The sequence below is a fragment of the Rutidosis leptorrhynchoides genome, chromosome 10 (assembly GCF_046630445.1).
Source record: "Rutidosis leptorrhynchoides isolate AG116_Rl617_1_P2 chromosome 10, CSIRO_AGI_Rlap_v1, whole genome shotgun sequence".
Classification (NCBI taxonomy): Eukaryota; Viridiplantae; Streptophyta; class Magnoliopsida; order Asterales; family Asteraceae; genus Rutidosis; species Rutidosis leptorrhynchoides.
This window is the reverse complement of record NC_092342.1, coordinates 203,119,350-203,141,722: the sequence shown is the minus strand read 5'-3', so window position 1 is coordinate 203,141,722 and position 22,373 is coordinate 203,119,350. Positions and strand designations below refer to the sequence as shown.

The 22,373-nt window shown below is 33.0% G+C and overlaps 1 protein-coding gene across 1 annotated transcript; it reads left to right on the top strand.

Moving 5' to 3' along the window:
* Positions 1-5,015: 5,015 nt before the first annotated feature.
* LOC139873278 (dof zinc finger protein DOF2.5-like) lies at positions 5,016-6,688 on the top strand. Its single transcript, XM_071861209.1, has 2 exons — positions 5,016-5,140; positions 5,571-6,688. The coding sequence occupies exons 1-2, from the start codon at positions 5,117-5,119 to the stop codon at positions 6,279-6,281; spliced, it is 735 nt and encodes a 244-aa protein (XP_071717310.1). The 5' UTR covers positions 5,016-5,116; the 3' UTR covers positions 6,282-6,688.
* The last annotated feature ends 15,685 nt before the right edge of the window (positions 6,689-22,373 follow it).

Genomic DNA, 22,373 nt, shown 5'->3' with positions numbered 1-22,373 from the left:
ATCTCTTGGTGAAAGATAACCGAGCTTGAACACTTCAATGTAATGCACCTATTACATTTATCACAATATCAAAATCACAACTCGAGTTGGTCAACACTCTAAAGCTCACTCCTAGTGTTAATTTGACCCATGGTGCAAATCCGACCCATTTGCACCCTTAACCCTAAAATCGGGTTAACTCATCACAAAACCCTATCATTAACCAAAGTAGGTTCATTACACATTTTAACACTAGTTTTAGGCTTCAACCACACATATTAATTAGCTTAGGTTCATTTTGACCCATTTGACACTTTCAAAGTCAACCTACCCATTTTGGGTCAACCACTAACCCATTTACACCCATTTACATAAATCATGGTGTTCTAGCAATTTTACTAGCTAATTAGGGTTCTCTAATAACAATTAACTCTTCCAAACCCTAGTTAACCCAATATTGAGTCTACATGACTCAAATTACCCTAGAACACCCAAAACACTAACAAAATGGGTTTTATGTTCATCTTCACCCCAAACCCTAGCCCTAAATCAAATTAAACAAAGAAATTAAGATTAGAGCATACCACAACTATCACAACGAAGCTAGAGGGAAGGCGAACAACTTTAATGCTTGGACTTAAGCAAGAAACCTTCTTCTTCTTCTTCAAAATGGGGTTTCCCTCACTAAAAGCCACTCTCTCTCTAGAATTGATTTGGATAAGTGTTGGTAGTTGTGGAAGGAGTAAATGAACTCCCCAAAACTGATCTAAGGCATTAAATCCGGCCTCCAAGTGATTTTACCAAAATACCCTCAAAATATCTAATTTAAAAGAAAGAGAGAATCTGTCACAGACAGATGGCGCGGCGCGCCACCAGGCCGCGCGACGCGCAACTCTCCCAGTTCAGCTCTTTTTGCCTTTTTAAATATATACAACCAAACCCCTATTCGAGTACCGCACAATACACTTATATACACATGTGTACACTTCAATTATTCGGGTCTTACAGACATGTTAAAGTTCTTTAAGGTCTGAGTGGTTCTTAAAGGGTCAGTAACAGATTTCCATTTTGGTAGGCAGTGAATCAATGAATTTGTTTGCTTGTTCAAATTCAGTATAGGTGACATTCAAAGTGATCAGGTCTGCAATCAAGGAGTTAAACCTAATAAAGGTTTGCTTAAGGGTTTCATTCTTGTAGGCAAAGAATATTTCATATTCTCTTTTCAAAGCAATCATTCTGTTCTGCCTTACTTCTCCCATACCCTCATAGGTGACATCTAGATAGTCCAACATAAGCTTGGCATTTGCTTTTCTCTTAATCAGTTTGAACAGTGGGTTAGATAAAGTTATAGCTAACAGGGTTCTGATTTTAGGGTCAAGCCCAACACGACGTTTATCCTCAGCATCCCATCTAGAAGGAGTGAGAATAACCTCTCTGCCAGGAACAACAGGAGTGTCAGCTGTAGCTGGAGCACTACCAATAGTCTCAGTGGGAACAAATGGACCATCTGTAGCAATACCAGGGATGAGTGGGTCAATAGACTCAAGGTGAAGCATGAATCTTGCCTTCCAAGTTTCATACTCATCTTCATCAAATTTGGGTGGTCTATTGGATGAGCCATTTTCAAGGTAGGCTGTATTTGAATATGCAGCCATGAGAGAATTCAGATCCAAGATATTAATTATCAAGACTGAAGCTCTGATACCAGTTGTTGGTCCCTTGATAACAACAGGAGTATGTAGAGGGGGGAAGGTGAATACAATTTCTTTTAATTAACTTAACAGTTAAACACGATTAGTATTCAAGCATGTTAATTAAATAGAGTCACAGGTAATTTTCAACGGTTATTCTTTATTGATTGAATCACAAAGAATCACAACTATCCTTGGCGGAATGATAGTTGGCTGATACAGATTACCTAGAATATAGATAAGAGGTAAACTAAAAGTTATTACACGTTTTTGACTCTAAATAAATAAACCCACACCACTAGTTGTTACAATAGTGGATACAACAATTTATAGTAGTCCTGTTAACCGTGTAATGGTTCTATTGTCCACTGGTACATAGGATGTCTGTACTTGTGGGGACAACTGTATCAGAGAGCATGCTCTCCTCTTTCCTCTTTGGTAGCTATTTGCAGGAACACCCCAATTCAGTTTGACACTACTATTTGATTAAACAAATAGAATGTTGTGTTCCCTAGGTGTTGACAAAGTATAACCCATGTATGCACATGCGTAAACTTCTGCATTCCCACGTGTTCTTGTAAGGTCACTTGTCTGCCGCCGACGCGTGTCCTTTTCTGTTCAACTTTGTCTTTAACTTCTGTTGAATAGTACAATTGATGTAGACCACTCGGGAAACTACTATGCTTATAATGGAGCATAGCTGTCTTGTGTAGTAAGCTGCATTCCAGCTGTGCTGGTTCTTCATTGCTGAGACACTCGATATTCTTGAACTACTGAGTACACATCCTGTGCTGATTGAAGAACACTGTCTACTTTGTGTTGGTAGACTGAGCAGCAAACTACACTCGACACAGCAATATTTGCTGTCTATACATAAGCAAACGTGTGCTGGCTGCACATAACATTTTAGTGCAAATAAATTAGAGTTTTGTCATAATTAAATCCTTAATTATTTTGGGGACTCAACAGTCACTACCCCATTAGTGGTGGTTATTGGTTTGCGGCTGGTTATGGTGGAGTTTACCTTCGATTGTGTTTTTGGGGGCGGTGGGGCATGGTAGTTGGTGAGTTTTGGCTGCGGGTTGGTTTGCTTGAAGCTGTGGTTTTCTTGTTGGGTCCTCTAGTTTTCAGTTGCAATTTCGGGGTTGACCGTACTACGATCTCCGTATTGGAGATATGGTTTATGCGTCGAGGGTGGGACTGGTATTTGCGGATGAGATAATTTTTGTGGCGTCTTGAGAAGTATGGCAGTCGGCGTTTTTTTTTTATTTCGGTGTCACAATGGCTATTGGCGTTCTCTTGATGGTTTGATGTTTTGCCATCACAACGGCTATTGGTTCGATGTTTTGCCAGAAATGGTGAGGGCTCCCATATATTGGGTTTTAGTTTACAAGCCGTTTTTAGCTGACCTATTTACTTTTTCGCGCAATTAGCGGTTAGTTTTGTTTAGGTTAGCATGTTTATTTCCGCTTGATGGGCTTGTTTTAGGCTTGTATTATGTTTTTCGTTGATTCAGTGTGTATCTCGTTGATCTTCGAGTTTATTTATTTATATAAAAGGATATCATCTTCATGACTAACTGATACTACAACATTCATACATATTATTACTTACAACTAATATCAGGGAGTATATGGGTACCCTATTGAGATCCAGGCATTTTGTGCGCACAACACATGCTAAAAGAGGATACTGAAATTAACAAGCTGATTGAGATAATTGTAAAACAATATTACAGCTCTAAGCTACCACATACGAAATTATTGATGACTGAATATTCCCAACTGAACAATATGTCAATCTCTAGTATTACAAAACAGAGGAGTATTCCCACACAACGGTAAACAGGTTCAATGTCATTTCCAAGTCTATCCCAGAGTGGGTGTTTGATATCATGCCCTTGAGAGGAGGGCACTTCATTGGAAACGCGAGCCCAGCTCGCATGGATTTCAGATGGTTCTTAATTGGCAACTGCATTGCCATACTGATTTCATGAGCCACAGTGCCACAAGAAACTTCTATAATGGTCGTTTTTTTTTTTTTTTTTTAAAACGGCCATTATAGACTTGAATGAGGAGCGCATGGAAGATCTTACTGACGAGATGCATTAAGGATTGCTTAGCCAACATTAGAGGCATACGAATGGAAGAAGTGTCACCGGATGTTCACCAAAAAACACACATTGGACTCGGAAATCATATATGCTTCACTCAACAACTAGCTTCAGATACAATAACAACAAAACCCAATCCCGCATATGCGAGGTATGGAGGACTAGCTTAAGATAATTTATCTTTATAGGATACTTTGCTATATTCCAATATCAAGTTGTGAGAGTTCTGTAAGCAATCAGATTTATCTTTTAGAAAATTTCATTTTATCTGGTAGTAACCAAAATATGTAAGATCCAAATTTGGGGTTCGGTTTTCGTACTTATTTTCTTCAAATTTCTAACCTACTGCTACAGCTACTGCTGTACTGATACCTACAATAACGGATTAATTTTGTATCTTTTCGATCAAAGGACTTGGAGTTTTGATTATCTTCCTCAATCAAATTGCGTTTCAACTATTTTCCACACTGACTTCAATTCTCCAGATATCTTCTAGTATCTAAAGCGTGGGTTCGATTAATGTAAATTCATTTGAAGTTTAGATATTTAGATCGAACATTCTTTTAGTCACGGGTAACTATAGATCATATACTAGCTAATCACCACGAGAAATCACATAAAAATTGTATAAGCGCAGTAGTACTAATGTGGAAGCTTGAATACAATTCTTTTTTGTCTGACTTTATTGACATTCCTGTATTCTTCTTCACCAACCTTTATCTTTACACAACTTAACAACTATCCACCTACGTTGACAAGTGGCTTATTCACTAAATATTACGGAGTAATGGAGTATCATTTATTAATATTAATATTAATATGTAATATGTGATGAACAAAAAGTTGTTTAAACACAAAGTTACATGCTATTGTTAGCCACAAAACGTGTTGATATATGTTTTAGGCTAGCTTCCAGGAAAAAGACAAATTGAAGTTGGCGGCCAAAAATTTCGAACATAGAATAAAAAATAAAAAAGCATTAATATCAGCACACCTTATTTCTGAGGTCAAAAAGAAGAAATCCACCATCAAAAAATTCCTCCCCACTACATATATTTCATTATTTAATTATTTATATTATTTTTTTACTCATTCAAAAAACCAACTCTCCACTATCAATAAACAACACTACAATAATTCCATTTTCACAAGCATTAGTCAACAACAAAATTCCACATATCACTAGTCATTATCTAAGTATCTTCTTGAAACTCCAAATAAGACAACACCCACACAAATCCATCCATCCATCCATCTTAACACTATTTCGTGCATCTGAAACACACACACACACACACACAGAATACAATCAAGCCTTCATATCAATTAATTCATGGATGCTACTCAATGGACTTTGGTAAGAATATGCATGCATACATATATTGCACATAAGTTTATGTGTGTATAGTATGTCAAACAAACTTTAAAGGCATGATTCCAATGTGAATTATTTTTATATGTTATTATTTGGGTACAAAGAATAAACCATAGCATTGCACAATATAACACTAAATTTGTTCAATTCATGTTAAAGTGGATTATTATAGATATTATAAAAGTCACTAATTATTTCAGCAATATCAATATGCAGCTTGAGTATACATACATAGTGGCGAACCTAGTATGGTGCAATCGGGTGAAGATCAAAATATTTTTAAAATCATTTATATGTCAAAGTTTGCCGACTTAAGTTATTATATTGATTATTACAAAGTTTCAAACATTTATCACTTGTTGAAAATAATTTATGAATCATCCGTGGCATGATTGTTCATATCATTTTTCAGGAGGCAAATAACAATAATCAGAATCAGAATTTAAGCTCAATCAATCATGTACAAGAGGAGAGGAAGGTGGCAAGGCCAAATAAAGAAGTGGTCAACTGTCCAAGATGCAAGTCAACCAACACAAAGTTCTGTTATTACAACAACTATAGCTTAACTCAACCCAGATATTTCTGCAAGGCTTGTAGAAGGTACTGGACTCAAGGTGGGTCCCTTCGAAACGTTCCTGTTGGAGGTGGCTCAAAAAAGAACAAAAGATCTTCATCTTCGTCTGCATCGCTAATACCAAAACCAATTGACCACCTGTCTACTACGCTGTTTTCGTCTCAAGTCCAATATAGTAACTTGGGTGATTTCCAACAACAATATCACCAGTTTCAAAACTCTCCCAAGATCGAAAATAGTAGTAGCAGCAGAAATACAAACCATATATTAAACTTTTTATCTTCATCGGCTAGTAATACTAATCTCACTAATGTGTTGCCTCAACAACATATGGTTAGCACTGAAGCTGGATCAAATTCTTTGAATACGAATCCAGGATTCAACTTCTTTCAAGAATTCAAGCCAACGATGAGCGGTTTTCCATTTCATGAGCAGGGTATAGGGTTTCAACAGGAAGATGGTTACAACCGACAACAGATTTCGACAACACAAGAGACAACTACTGATCAAACTATGGGACAGGGGGATTCTATTGTATACTGGAATTGAAATCAGGAATTGAGATCCATTCTTTTTAAACTGATTAGAAAAAAAGGCTTTTTTAGTTAATTATTTAGATTGCAGAAAGTATATTTGATTTGTAATTCTGAATTTCTTTTTTTCTTGTCTTGCTTCTCATTTGTTATGGACCAATCTTTCGAATAACTAGCTCTAGACCACTCCCTATGGGAGTCCGTCATGGCTCACCATAGATACGGTACGTGTTATAAGCACGGACTCGCCAAAGGTTAGCCATAGCTTCTTTCCATCACCATACCTAAGGCGAATGAGAAAAAAGTGAGTGGGTACACGAGGCCTTATGTTTGGTTTAGTTTGGTTTAGCCATAGCTTAGCTTCTTTCCATCACCATACGTGTGGTCTCCAGTTGTTTGGTTTAGCTTGTTAGTTTCCGTTTTTTGTGGTTTATTTTTAGGGTGGATTTGGATTTCTGATTACCGATGATTTGATTTTGTACGTTATTAATTTTTAGTTCCATTGTTTATATTACCGTGTTCTCGCAAAAAGGAAAAAGAGAAAGTTAGTTGATTGAATTAAAAAATACAACTAAATGAATATGGTCACAAAATTATGAGAAAACTTGCAGAAGATAGAAAACAATTTCTATTTTTCGAAAAATGAAAAATTAAGGAAATGTATCTCTACAAACCAAATAAAGGAAAGGAAATGACGTGCAAGAGGTTTGTTTGATAATCAATTCCTAGCGCCTTTCTCATGGTGTAAGTTCATTCCAATAAAGTTTAATGCTTTCATTTGGTGATTAAGGTCACTTCGGCTTTCTTTTAAAGTCAATTTGCTCGATGGGGGTATCGCCTTTCAAAACAGTTCTTGTTGCTTGTGTGGAGCAAACGCGAAAGACGAGTCTCATTTGTTCTGGCATTGTTGTATTAGTCGTCAAATGTAGTCCAAAGTCAATGGATCAATTTGTCTTATGGGCTTCTTTAGATGGGTTGTGGACTTGAATAGATGACGTTCCTATTAGTATAATAAGGGTGATCAATGTCTCAACTTTATGGAATATTTGGAGGCTTTGAAATAACAATCTTCAAAGAATATTCTCATAGTTGAAGGGTGTTTTTGCGGGGGCGATTCCAAATGTTTTTTGATGAACATATATGCCCTCAAGCTCGTGCTCAGAAACACATCCTTTGAGATTGTTGGAAAAACTTGATAAAAAATGTGTGTGTTCACCAAACTTTGGACACAAATAATTATATGGTCGAGTGACATATAATAGTAACTATTTAGTGAGTTTTGTAGTCCTTGATGATGGCTTTAAAATGAGTTAAAGAATGTCCAAAACGGATTAAAGATGAATGAGATATCGAATCTCGAAGTTGCTAGTTTGGTGCAAAAATTTAAAAGTTTTAATATTTTGTCCCACATCGGTTGTGGGAACAAACCTAAGGCTATAGTCTCCACTATAAATAAAGGCCTTAGGTTTTGAAGGAAAAAACACTAAAAATTGTATAGGCATTCTTATACAATATGAGTTTTTCTCTTAGCCGCAACAAGGTCTCCCCGATCCGGTTACCTTTCAGGCAAGTGTTCAAGTCCGGCAGTACGCTGCTTAGGACCGGTGTACTCTGGGAACAGATGTCGAATCTGTTTAAGTTTGTAGGAAAATAGTATACGAAACGGTTATTGCTAGATCCACGATGGAATTAGAATTCATCGCTTTAGATAAAGCTGGTGAAGAGGTAGAATGGCTACGTCAATTCGTTAAAGATATATCAGATGGCCTAAGCCGGTGTCGGCTATATGTATACATTGTGATAGCCAATCAGTGATTGGTAGAGCTCATATTACAATATGTATGAATAAACATATGAGACGTAACAACTAATCTCTAGAGGAATTATCACTATTAACTAAATCAAAGGATAATGTTGCGGATCCGCTGACAAAAGGCTTAAGCAGAGAGTTAGTATATGAGTCGTGCGTGGGAATGGGACTGAAGCCCAAGAAAGGCTAAGTTTATATGAAGGAAAACCTAACTCAGTTGAATGGAGATCCCAAGATCTGAGTTCAATAGGACAACCTACTTGTATGAACTGGCGAAGTCACTGTGGGGGAGTTAATTACTAATTTAGCAACCCCTACATCACTTAAAGGGAGTTTACTAATTAAGAGTAGACTTCCTAGTCCATTCCTAAAAGTGACAAGTAAAAGGATAAGCCTATGCCTTTTAATGATTCAACTAAAATAAACCACGCGTGGTCAATCAGTAACCAGTCGGTGGTGAATCACATATGTGAGAGAGAAGTGGGGTCGCTTCGAAGGGTATTATTGGGGCACAATACTTGATAAGCTCTCGTAGAACCAGGCTAATGTTCATGACCATAATGAACATAACTATGAGGACTTGACGTTGTCAGGGAGAGTCTTGTGTGAAGCGTATTGTCGCCTACACAAACGGCAGACAAGTTTAAAGACATCGTCGTCTACTCAGAGCCAGTAGACTAAGTGCGTTTTCACAAGCGGAGGTTCAAAGGGTAACACCTACTTATCGTATGCAAGATTCAACCACTGAAACTTAATCGGAATATTGTTGTTTCTGAGATCGATCTCCATTCATGTGGGGAATTGTTGGAAAAACTTGATGAAAAATGTGTGTTTTCACCAAACTTTAGACACAAATAATTATATGATCAAGTGACATATAATAATAACTATTTAGTGAGTTTTGTAGTCCTTGACGAGGGCTTTAAAATGAGTTAAAGGGTGTCCAAAACGGATTGAAGGTGAATGAGATATCGAATCTCGAAGTTGCTAGTTTGGTGCAAAAATCTAAAAGTTTTAGTATTTTGTCCCACATCAGTTGTGGGAACAAACCTAAGGCTTTAGGTTTTGAAGAAAAAAAACAGTAAAAATTGTATAGGCATTCTTATACAATATGTAGAGACTCGTCCTAATCCATCTGGACGAAGTCCATATCGATTATAAACGATTTACAACAGTTGATTACATCGCGAGGTACTTGACCTCTATATGATACATTTTACAAATGTTGTATTCGTTTTTGAAAAGACAATCTTTCATTACATCGAAAGTTGACGGCATGCATACCATTTCATAATATATCCAACTATAATTGACTTAATAATAATCTTGATGAACTCAACGACTCGAATGCAACGTCTTTTGAAATATGTCATGAATGACTCCAAGTAATATCTTTAAAATGAGCAAATGCACAGCGAAAGATTTCTTTCATACCTGAGAATAAACATGCTTTAAAGTGTCAACCAAAAGGTTGATGAGTTCATTAGTTTAACATAAATAATCATTTCCATCATTTTAATAGACCACAAGATTTTCATTTTCATTTCTCATAAATATACGTCCCATGCATAGAGACAAAAATATCATTCATATGGATTGAACACCTGGTAACCGACGTTAACTTTAATGCATAGAATATCCCCAAACAAAACCTCTCGCCTGTATAATAATAATCTCGAAGTACTAAAGCATTTGTACCCCGAATGGGACTTGCCAAGGTCCATAGATCTATCTTTAGGATTCGCGTCAATCAGGGGCCATTTCCCTAAATTCTTAGGTTACCAGAATTGAAGGGCGATATTCGGTTAATAATCCAACCATAGAATGTAATTTTAAGTACTTGTGTCTATTTCGTAAAACATTTATAAAAGCAACGCATGTATTCTCAGTCCCAAAAATATATTGCAAAAGCATTTAAAAAGGGAGCAAATGAAACTCACTATACTGTATTTTGTAGTAAAAATACATATGACGGCATTGAACAAGTGTAGGGTTGACCTTGGATTCACGAACCTATATCATACGTATATATATTAAAACATATGATCGTAATTGAACAAAGTTATATATATATATATATATATATATATATATATATATATATATATATATATATATATATATATATATATATATATACATATAAATTTATTAGTTATATTATTTTTATATTATTAACCTATATGTTTCATATATTCATTTTATATATTTAAAATAAATAAAAATATAAATTTTGTTATGTTATATGTAGTAAATATATTTTTGTATATATATATATATATATATATATATATATATATATATATATATATATATATATATCGTTTGTTTGTTAAAATTATAGTAATACTAAAATAATATTAGTAATTATATAAATAATAATAACGATAATAAAATTAAAAATGATACTTTTAATATAGTTGATAAAAATGATAACTTTAATAAAAATGATACTTTTTAATAAAAATGTTAATTTTCATAATAGTGAATAATAATAATAATAATTATAAAAAAATAATGATTTTACTAATAATAATAATAATGATGCTAATATTTATATTAATAACTATAATGATAATAATACTAATAATGATAGTAGTACTTTTGATGATAATAATCATAATTTTAATATTTAGTGTTAGTTTAATAATAATAATAATAATAATAATAATAATAATAATAATAATAATAATAATAATAATAATAATAATAATAATAATAATAATAATAATAATGATAATGATAATGATAATGATAATAATAATGATAATAATAATAATAATAATAATAATAATAATAATAATAATAATAAACAAATAAATAAATAAATAAAACTTAACTACCTCAGAAGCTTTTCCCAAAAATAAAATGTCCTAGACAAGGCTCGATCCCGCGACCTCTCGCCCACCCACAAACGCCCCTAAACCATTCCTTCTGATTTGCTATTCTGAATTTGTAGATATCCTAATTCTATTTAGCCATCTTAATTCAGTTTCAATTTCCTTATAACCTCTTTACTATTATAGTCCACAAGTCCAAAATTTCTTGAGCCTACTTTGCTAGTAAAAGCCCAGTACAATAGTCCAACAACTTAAATCGCATATCAGCCCATCTGATTAAGCAATCCAATTCGAATAGCAGGAACTTTGATAGCTTTTCTTGATAATAAAAAAAAATGTAGTGGCCTGGGTTCGAACCCCAAACCTCCTGTTTAACCATCACGTTGCTAAACCATGGCTCCTTTTGTTACTTCTTGTAATATTCCTCGCATTTATTTATTCAAATTAAACTAAACTGTTTATCATTTTCCTTAACATTTATCATCATTTTCATCTTAACTCGTCTTCATCACCGATCATCATTTCCACTGTTCTTCCCCATCATCACGTACATGTCATCACTATTATCATACCCGTAATATTCATCAAACATCAATTGTAATTATCATCATCATTTCTAGCTAATGTTGGGCTTTCGACCCAACGGAAAAATAGATATGCAGTGGGCCAACATACAAATAAGTCTCGGCCCAAGAAAGAAACAATAAAATAAATGGTGGCCCAAAAAGAAAGTTGGTAGTAATCGATTAGAAACAAAGTGGGGTTATTTGGTTGGTACATGTCGGCCATAAACAAAATCATGCAATAACAGATAACCTTGTTCGATCATAATACATGAACAAAGGCTGCTGTAGCAGCTGTCATCGTGGATAAAAAAATAAAAATATATATATATATATAAACGCGCAGCAGCTTTTGTGACGAGTTAGTGGTGTTAGGTTGGGTTTCGGGCAGCAGCAGGAATTAAAGAAGCAACCGTAACAGCAATTATTAGTAGCAGATGTAGTACTTTAAAGGTGAGATGTGTTAGTGTTGGTCTGATCCAGAAAGGAAAACATTAAGGGAATCGTAACAGTAATAAAACACAACACATTCCAATTTTTCATCAATTAGTTTGTAGTTGGTTTAGGGTGGAGTAGATTAGCGATGGTGCTGATGGTTTAACTAAGGTGGTGAGGTGGGTTTCCATGATTGAAACAAAAACAGATCAAAATGAAAACAAATAGAAATAGTGATGGGTATATTAAGGTTGAAGAGGGTTAAACAAGTGGGTGTGTAGTACATGATGGTTGCCGAATAATAACAAGAATAGTAGGAGTAGTTAGATTAAGTGGTGGTGGTGTTTCAAATAATCAAAACCGAGCCCAAGGTGATTCGTGTAGTGATAGTCCGGTGGTTCACTGTTGTTAATAGATCACAAAGAAAAGAGGGAGGGAAAGAGAGTGATGGGGTTGTAATGGTGTTTGAGCTGTGCAAACGAAAGATGAGTACTAGCCGCAGTGTTTTTAAGGTGAATATCAAATAATGGATGTAGTTTAATTAATGGGTTTAGAATAGGGTGGTGGGTGATTGAAATCATATTTATATGCTTATGTACATATTCCTCTGCATATGAATGTATATGTAGATATATAAGAGAACAAAGTTAGACAAAGACTCCCACTTGCAAATTATTAAAGTATTCATTACCCGTGAAATTAACTTTGAATTGAATCTAATAATTTATGATAATAATATAGTAATAATTATAAATATAAAATCGTGTGACAGCCACCTAATTCAACTATTTCCACCGACAGTTAATATGGGTATTATTTCGTGCTCCGTTGTAACTCAGTAGCGGATAAAAGTATTCGGAAAAATTCCAAATTTTTACAGTCATTATATTTATTTATTTATTTTAGTCATTATGATATAAAATTCAATCATTAACTATTAAATAAAAATTACAGTAATTATTCACTCCCAACCCCAAGTAAAATATAAAAAGTTTTAAAATTTAATAAATAGCTCCTAAATACATTTTTAATAAGCCTAAAGTTTATAGAACCCATTTTCGGATCACCGTTTATTTTAAAATCACATAAGTTTGAATTTAACTTGCTTAATATCAATCGGAACATTAAACGAGTATTACAATCACTTAATATTTATTTTTAATATACTTTATTTATATATAGAGATATATTTTAAATAATAATTATTATAATATCCTATTTTTATTTTATTAATTTTTTTATAAGAACAACATATAATACTTCAATTTATATTTCGAATTGTTAATTATATATACATACACACATACCTATTTACAATTAATTGTTCGTGAATCGTCGAGAATGGTCAAAGGTTAATTAAACATATGAACATAGTTTTCAATGTTTTTGAGATTTCAACATTACAGGCTTTGCTTATCGTGTCGGAAACATATAAAGATTAAGTTTAAATTTGGTCGGAAATTTCTGGGTCGTCACAGTACCAACCCGTTAAAGAAATTTCGTCCCCGAAATTTGATCGAGATCATCATGGCTAACAATAAGAATGTTTTCCTGACGAATATGAGCTGATAAATAGAGTTTTATTACTATTGAGTAATATGGATAAGATAATTCGATTACTCGAAGAGTATAAGTGAAGCTATCGCAAAAGATTGAAATAGGAAAAGTAAAGATTCGTCTTAACTTTTGATAGAGTCAGGGTTGAATTTCCGAAATTCAAGGGATTAAAGAAAATCTTCAAAATCTAAAAGATTTGATTCTTCGGCGAATAAGGAAATTAAGATCTCTATGATTAAATACGATGATCTGCCTTGATTACTCTATCAGATATTTCCATTATAAATTAAACTTTTTCCGTTCCATTATTTTCACCACTTCTATACTTCCTTCCTCAATTCAAACTTCCAAAAGATTTTTAAATGCTAAATCCAGTTCTGATCCTTGTCCTTATCCTGACTATCGCAACAATCATTATCCTTTTCCAACTTCCACCGGAGAAATCCGTTTATTTCTACTATGCTCTAGGGATTATTGTATTTATAATCCTCCCGTGTCTTTATATTGCTATACGCACTGATATCCACGGTTTGTAATTTCGGTGTTGTTGTTGGGCTTTATATTTTTCCCTATATCTCGGAGCTTCATGCTCTTGTTTTCTATTCCTGACTTTAAATCAAGTGAATAATGGTCCAGAATTTGTAGGTATAGAATTTTAAATGAACATGGCTAATGTTCTGAGAAAGAAATTGTAATAGCATGATCTTGATTGGTTGAATTATCAAAATTCAAGAGAAAAGATAGAACTATCAAGAAAATATATTCTTGATATGTTTATAGATTAGATAGAATGTAAGAGTCGTGTAACATGGCACATGATGACGTTATGGTCTGTGAATCATCATGTTTCATTAGAAACTCAGCATGACTTACTGTAATATAATCACGTTGATCAAATGTCATTATATTATACTAACTCATACATCAGTTCCCAACATTACTTCAATAACATTCATATTTTAATGCTCGAAAGTTTACAGAATATAGAAACTAACAGTTTCTATATGATGTAACACTGATAGCACGAAGAGATTAATGATTTCAGATAAGAATATTTATGAAAATATCTTCAGAAATATGGAGGATATTTATATTTATAATAAAAAATACGATGATATCTTAGAATTTTTAATATCGAAGGATGGTGAAGAAAATTTGTCCGCAAGAGTTTGGAGTCAGAAGCAAGGTATTCGCTAAAGATTTCATCAGAAACAGAATCATCAGGATTCTTAATGTACAAGTTTAGTCCTTGTGATTTGTTCAGAGACTCCTTCGTAGTTTGCTCAATCAGTTTTTCAGTTTCAAACTTTTTCTGAGCTTTGCCAACATACAATTCTTTATCATCAACTTTTGGCTGTTGAGGTCGTTTACAGTTTTTTTTGCTTCATTCAATTTTTCAAAATTCAGAGTATTGATTCGTAGACTGGGTGCTTTCCAGAATTTCATAATGGAATATCATGATTCTAAGAGATAAATGTTATATGGATACATATAACTGTTGATGTGGAAACGTTGCGAGGCTCACAATACAGATTTGCTGATTCTCGGTAATTGGTATGGCAATTCTTGTTACAAGATGCGAATGAGTACATGATGAGACTTCAATAGATAAATATAGTGATTTGTCGGAGAGATTTAAACTAAGGAGCAACGAGGTTGCTGGTACATCTGCTGGTAATATGGTGGAATATAAAAGGTTCCCCGATAACATTAAAAGAGCACGTATATATATCAAGGTTATAATAAGGTTGTTTCGAATGAAAAGTTGAAGTTGACTTGATGGAGCTGTGACAAAATTGTCTATTTTGAAAAGAATTGTATGGTTATTTTCGATAATAATAATGCCAAAGGAGCTAGCACAAATACGTGTTAATTGTTTACTCAGGTTTCGAGTGTTTTCAGGTGCATAATTATATGCATCAATCTTTTCTTCCATAGATGAAGTGTGGTTAGTTCATCCTCTCGATTGAGGTGTTTTCAAGAATCATGAAAGGTTTGAACGCAGATTGTAATCGTCAAGATACAAATATGATGAAATCAAGTGGCAAACTTGAAGAATTGTTTAGTTTCATATGTTATAATCAATATTTTAATTCATTTTAATTGTCCAATATTGGTAGTACTCAGTTGATAGTCCACAGTTAGCAATTCAATAATTCATATATAGTTTAATATAAAATATTCGAATTAATTAATACGTATCGTGACCCGTGTACATGTCTCAGACTCGATCACAACTCAAATTATATATATTATTATAGAATCAACCTCAACCCTGTATAGCGAACTCGATCATTACAGCATATCGAGTGTCTATGGTTATTCCAAATAATATATATAGATGCGTCAATATGATATGTCAAAACCTTGTATACGTGTCCCGATGTGTAAAGTGCGTAAAAATAAATAACAAAAATTAAAGTGCGTAAAGTAAATAGCAGAAATTAAATGTCGATAAATAAAATTGCGAGAATGTAAATTGCGATAAATAAAATGTAATCAGTTAGCTAGGAGCAATTAGCTAGGAACAGTTAGCGTGGATTCTTAACAAAATTTCTCTTAGTTAATTTGTTTGTTTCTAAAAAATTTTATTTTGTCCAATGTTTTCTTCATTATGCCACTTGTTGGATTCTGATAGGTCAAAATCCAAATATAAAATTGAATGAAAATGGTTATTCTGCGATGAACGGATTCGTATTTTTGTAGATGTAAATAGGATAGTAAATGAATGTTGAATCAGATTTGAAGAATGTATAATCTAACTTATTAATGTGAAATCTAAATATTTCTCGGGTATTACCTACCCGTTAAAATATTTTTATCATTAACAGTTTGTACGAAAGAATTTTTTTTTATTACAATCTTTATGAAAACATATATACACATATATTTTCTTCAGATGTAATACAGATTTAATGAGTTAATATAATATTAATCTCATTTGGTTTACCGTTAGAACAAGAGTATATAATCTCTAAAATATTAGAGATTACATAATCGCCATGTCGAACGAAGATAAATGATGTAGAATGATTCGTAGAACGATGATTATGCTCGAGGTACAGAATGAGATGTTGAGGCGTGTTTTGTTGAAACTTGAGTTGTTGGTGGTACTGGTGTCATTGGTGCTGAGGCTAGTGATGTTACTGGTGTTGGTGATACTACTGGTGCTTGCAAATTGTATACCGTGCTCTCTAAAGTTAATACTCGAGCTCGGAGTTCTTTAACTTCTTCTACTAACCCTGGTTGGTTATCAGTGTAAGGTAGGGGTCGGATATCTTCTCTAGTTCAGTTAATGGTAGCCTCAAGACGAAAAATTCTTGCAAAAAGGGTATAAACGGTGTTGCGAATAGGTTCGCCGGTGAGCGGGTCGAGTACTCCAAGGTTAGGTGGTAGATTCGGTTCATGATATGAAGTACCTTCTTCCCTTCTCCATAGGGTGAGTATATCGCGAACCCATCCCCATTTTATCTAGTAATCACGGTAGTTGATTGGTTGGTGTGTTCCTGTCACGCTGTCTTCGGAGTCAGAGGAACGTGGTCGATTCGTAGAGGCCATCTTACGCGATCACAGAAAAGATTTTTGATATGAAGAGTTTAGTGACAGCAATTGATAGTTGGATGTATTCTCAATGCATAATATGCATAGATATATATAGTACCAGGATCCCTTAAATTACGGAGAAATTTACGTGAGATATCAGGCAAGGTCTACAGTAACATATACGCTAAGATATGAATTTTGTCTATACACTATTCATGCAGTCAATGCAGTAAAACGTGTCTAGACTAAGAATAATGAGCAGGTAATTTCCTAAGGATGATAAGCAGATGATTTCCGACAAAAATGATAAGCAAAACTTTTGACATGCAGACACGGTCGAAGTCCAGACTCACTAATGCATTCTAACGACTTATTAGTTATACACACTAATGCAGACCTGGTTCGCTACGACCACCGCTATGATACCAACTGTAGAGACCCGTCCTAATCCATCCAGACGAAGTCAATATCGATTATAAACGATTTACAATTGTTGATTACATCGCGAGGTACTTGACCTCTATATGATACATTTTACAAATATTGCATTCGTTTTTGAAAAGACAATCTTTCATTACATCGAAAGTTGACGGCATGCATACCATTTCATAATATATCCAACTATAATTGACTTAATAATAATCTTGATGAACTCAACGACTCGAATGCAACGTCTTTTGAAATATGTCATGAATGACTCCAAGTAATATCTTTAAAATGAGCAAATGCACAACGGAAGATTTCTTTCATACCTGAGAATAAACATGCTTTAAAGTGTCAATCAAAAGGTTGGTGAGTTCATTAATTTAACATAAATAATCATTTCCATCATTTTAATAGACCACAAGATTTTCATTTTCATATCTCATAAATATACGTCCCATGCATAGAGACAAAAATATCATTCATATGGATTGAACACCTGGTAACCGACGTTAACTTTAATGCATAGAATATCCCCAAACAGAACCTCTCATCTGTATAATAATAATCTCAAAGTACTAAAGCATTCGTACCCCGAATGGGACTTGTCAAGGTCCATAGATCTATCTTTAGGATTCGCGTCAATCAGGGGCCATTTCCCTAAATTCTTAGGTTACCAGACTTGAAGGGCGATATTCGGTTAATAATCCAACCATAGAATGTAATTTTAAGTACTTGTGTCTATTTCGTAAAACATTTATAAAAGCAACGCAGGTATTCTCAGTCCCAAAAATATATTGCAAAAGCATTTAAAAAGGGAGCAAATGAAACTCACTATACTGTATTTTGTAGTAAAAATACATATGACGGCATTGAACAAGTGTAGGGTTGACCTTGGATTCACGAACCTATATCATACATATATATATATTAAAACATATGATCGTAATTGAACAAAGTTATATATATATATATATATATATATATATATATATATATATATATATATATATATATATATATATATATATATATATATATATATATCATTTGTTTGTTAAAATTATAGTAATACTAAAATAATATTAGTAATAATATAAATAATAATAATGATAATAGAATTAAAAATGATACTTTTAATATAGATGATAAAAATGATAACTTCAATAAAAATGATACTTTTTAATAAAAATGTTAATTTTCATAATAGTGAATACTAATAATAATAATTATAAAAAATAATAATTTTACTAATAATAATAATAATAATGATGCTAATATTTATATTAATAACTATAATGATAATAATACTAATAATGATAGTAGTACTTTTGATGATAATAATCATAATTTTAATATTTAGTGTTAGTTTAATAATAATAATAATAATAATAATAATAATAATAATAATAATAATAATAATAATAATAATAATAATAATAATAATAAATAAATAAATATAACTTAACTACCTCAAAAGCTTTTCCCAAAAATAAAATGTCCTAGACAAGGCTCGATCCCGCGACCTCTCGCCCACCCACAAACGCCCCTAAACCATTCCTTCTGATTTGCTATTCTGAATTTGTAGATATCCTAATTCTATTTAGCCATCTTAATTCAGTTTCAATTTCCTTATAACCTCTTTACTATTATAGTCCACAAGTCCAAAATTTCTTAAGCCTACTTTGCTAGTAAAAGCCCAGTACAATAGTCCAACAACTTAAATCGCATATCAGCCCATCTGATTAAGCAATCCAATTCGAATAGCAGGAACTTTGATAGCTTTTCTTGATAATAAAAAAAAATGTAGTGGCCTGGGTTCGATACCCAAACCTCCTGTTTAACCATCGCGTTGCTAAACCATGGCTCCGTTTGTTACTTCTTGTAATATTCCTCGCATTTATTTATTCAAATTAAACTAAACTGTTTATCATTTTCCTTAACATTTATCATCATTTTCATCTTAACTCGTCTTCATCACCGATCATCATTTCCACTGTTCTTCACCATCATCACGTACATGTCATCACTATTATCATACCCGTAATATTCATCAAACATCAATTGTAATTATCATCATCATTTCTAGCTAATGTTGGGCTTTCGACCCAACGGAAAAATAGATATGCAGTGGGCCAACATACAATTAAGTCTCGGCCTAAGAAAGAAACAACAAAATAAATGGTGGCCCAAAAAGAAAGCTGGTAGTAATCGATTAGAAACAAAGTGGGGTTATTTGGTTGGTACATGTCGGCCATAAATAAAATCATGCAATAACAGATAACCTTGTTCGATCATAATACATGAACAAAGGCTGCTGTAGCAGCTGTCATCGTGGATTATATATATATATATATATATATATATATATATATATATATATATATATATATATATATATATATATATATATATATATATATATATATATATATATATATATATAAATGTGCAGCAGCTTTTGTGACGAGTTAGTGGTGTTAGGTTGGGTTTCGGGCAGCAGCAGGAATTAAAGAAGCAACCGTAACAGCAATTATTAGTAGCAGATGTAGTACTTTAAAGGTGAGATGTGTTAGTGTTGGTTTGATCTGGAAAGGAAAACATTAAGGGAATCTTAACAGTAATAAAACACAACACATTCCAATTTTTCATCAGTTAGTTTGTAGTTGGTTTAGGGTGGAGTAGATTGGCGATGGTGCTGATGGTTTAACGAAGGTGGTGAGGTGGGTTTCCATGATTGAAACAAAAACAGATCAAAATGAAAACAAATAGAAATAGTGATGGGTATATTAAGGTTGAAGCGGGTTAAACAAGTGGGTGTGTAGTACATGATGGTTGCCGAATAATAACAAGAATAGTAGGAGTAGTTAGATTAAGTGGTGGTGGTGTTTCAAATAATCAAAACCGAGCCCAAGGTGATTCGTGTAGTGATAGTCCGGTGGTTCACTGTTGTTGATAGTTCACAAAGAAAAGAGGGAGGGAAAGAGAGTGATGGGGTTGTAATGGTGTTTGAGCTGTACAAACGAAAGATGAGTACTAGCCGCAGTGTTTTTAAGGTGAATATCAAATAATGGATGTAGTTTAATTAATGGGTTTAGAATAGGGTGGTGGGTGATTGAAATCATATTTATATGCTTATGTACATATTCCTCTGCATATGAATGTATATGTAGATATATAAGAGAACAAAGTTAGACAAAGACTCCCACTTGCAAATTATTAAAGTATTCATTACCCGTGAAATTAACTTTGAATTGAATCTAATAATTTATGATAATAATATAGTAATAATTATAATTATAAAATCGTGTGACAGCCACCTAATTCAACTATTTCCACCGACAGTTAATATGGGTATTATTTCGTGCTCCGTTGTAACTCAGTAGCGGATAAAAGTATTCGAAAAAATTCCAAATTTTTACAGTCATTATATTTATTTATTTTAGTCATTATGATATAAAATTCGATCATTAACTATTAAATAAAAATTACATTAATTATTCACTCCCAACCCCAAGTAAAATATAAAAAGTTTTAAAATTTAATAAATAGCTCCTAAATACATTTTTAATAAGCCTAAAATTTATAGAACCCATTTTCGGATCACCGTTTATTTTAAAATCACATAAGTTTGAATTTAACTTGCTTAATATCAATCGGAACATTAAACGAGTATTACAATCACTTAATATTTATTTTTAATATACTTTATTTATATATAGAGATATATTTTAAATAATAATTATTATAATATCCTATTTTTATTTTATTAATTTTTTTATAAGAACAACATATAATACTTCAATTTATATTTCGAATTATTAATTATATATACATACACACATACCTATTTACAATTAATTGTTCGTGAATCGTCGAGAATGGTCAAAGGTTAATTAAACATATGAACATAGTTTTCAATGTTTTTGAGATTTCAACATTACAGGCTTTGCTTATCGTGTCAGAAACATATAAAGATTAAGTTTAAATTTGGTCGAAAATTTCCAGGTCGTCACACAATATGAGTTTTTCTCTTAGCCGCAACAAGGTCTCCCCGTTCTGGTTACCTTTCAGGCAAGTGTTCAAGTCCGGCAGTACGCTGCTTCGGACCGGTGTACTCTAGGAACAGACATCGAATCTGTTTAAGGGAGTTGTGTCAAAACACAAGCCCGGTTCAACCTAATATCAGTTAGATCGTTTTTAACTTTCTATTTTTGATTATTTATCTGGTTATTATTTTGTGATAACATGTTTATTTATTTCAGTTTCGTATACTATTTTCCTACATAAATTTCCCTCATGAAAGAGTGGGGGTCATATTTTGCGACTCAGGAGCTGATGAATTCAATGAGTTTATTACGGATGGAAATCTTGTTGATGCTCAAATGGGTGGTCGTTCTTTTACAAGGGTGATCAGTGTCGAAGGGTCAGTCAAAAATGAACCTAATTACTCTACTTTAGATAGGGTAAGCAGGATTCGTTCCACGGAAAATAATGGTTGAGCACAAGCAATTTTTAGGATTTGGTTGTTTGTTTATCTATTAAGTAACTAAGATTAACCGACTAATTTGAAACTTGGATACTTAAACTAAGAGCACAATTGAAACATTAAAATGTAAACTATAAAATTAAAGGCCTTTATCCCTTCACAATCCCAATCTAGCATGCATTCATTCAAACAAGTCTTATGCTCATCAAGTATTGATTAAATCCCATAGACAAGATTTCTTAGGTCTATCAATTATAACTATTTTGAGATTGAACTATGCAACCTAGACACTATGTCTTTATCCTTAATCTAATTAACACTAAGTTGAATCAAGAACACAATGTTAAATCACTATAACTCAACTTGCAATAATCAAAATCATAAGACTTGCATTGATCAATAAACAATCGGTTTATAACATCACAATCCAAAAGACATAAGTTTTATA

What these genes read in the sequence shown, in the direction of transcription:
- LOC139873278 (XM_071861209.1), top strand. Translation starts at nt 5,117, where the DNA reads ATGGATGCTACTCAATGGACTTTG. An exon ending in ATGCTACTCAATGGACTTTG is followed by an intron (nt 5,141 to 5,570) that starts GTAAGAATATGC and finishes ATCATTTTTCAG; the next exon opens with GAGGCAAATAACAATAATCA.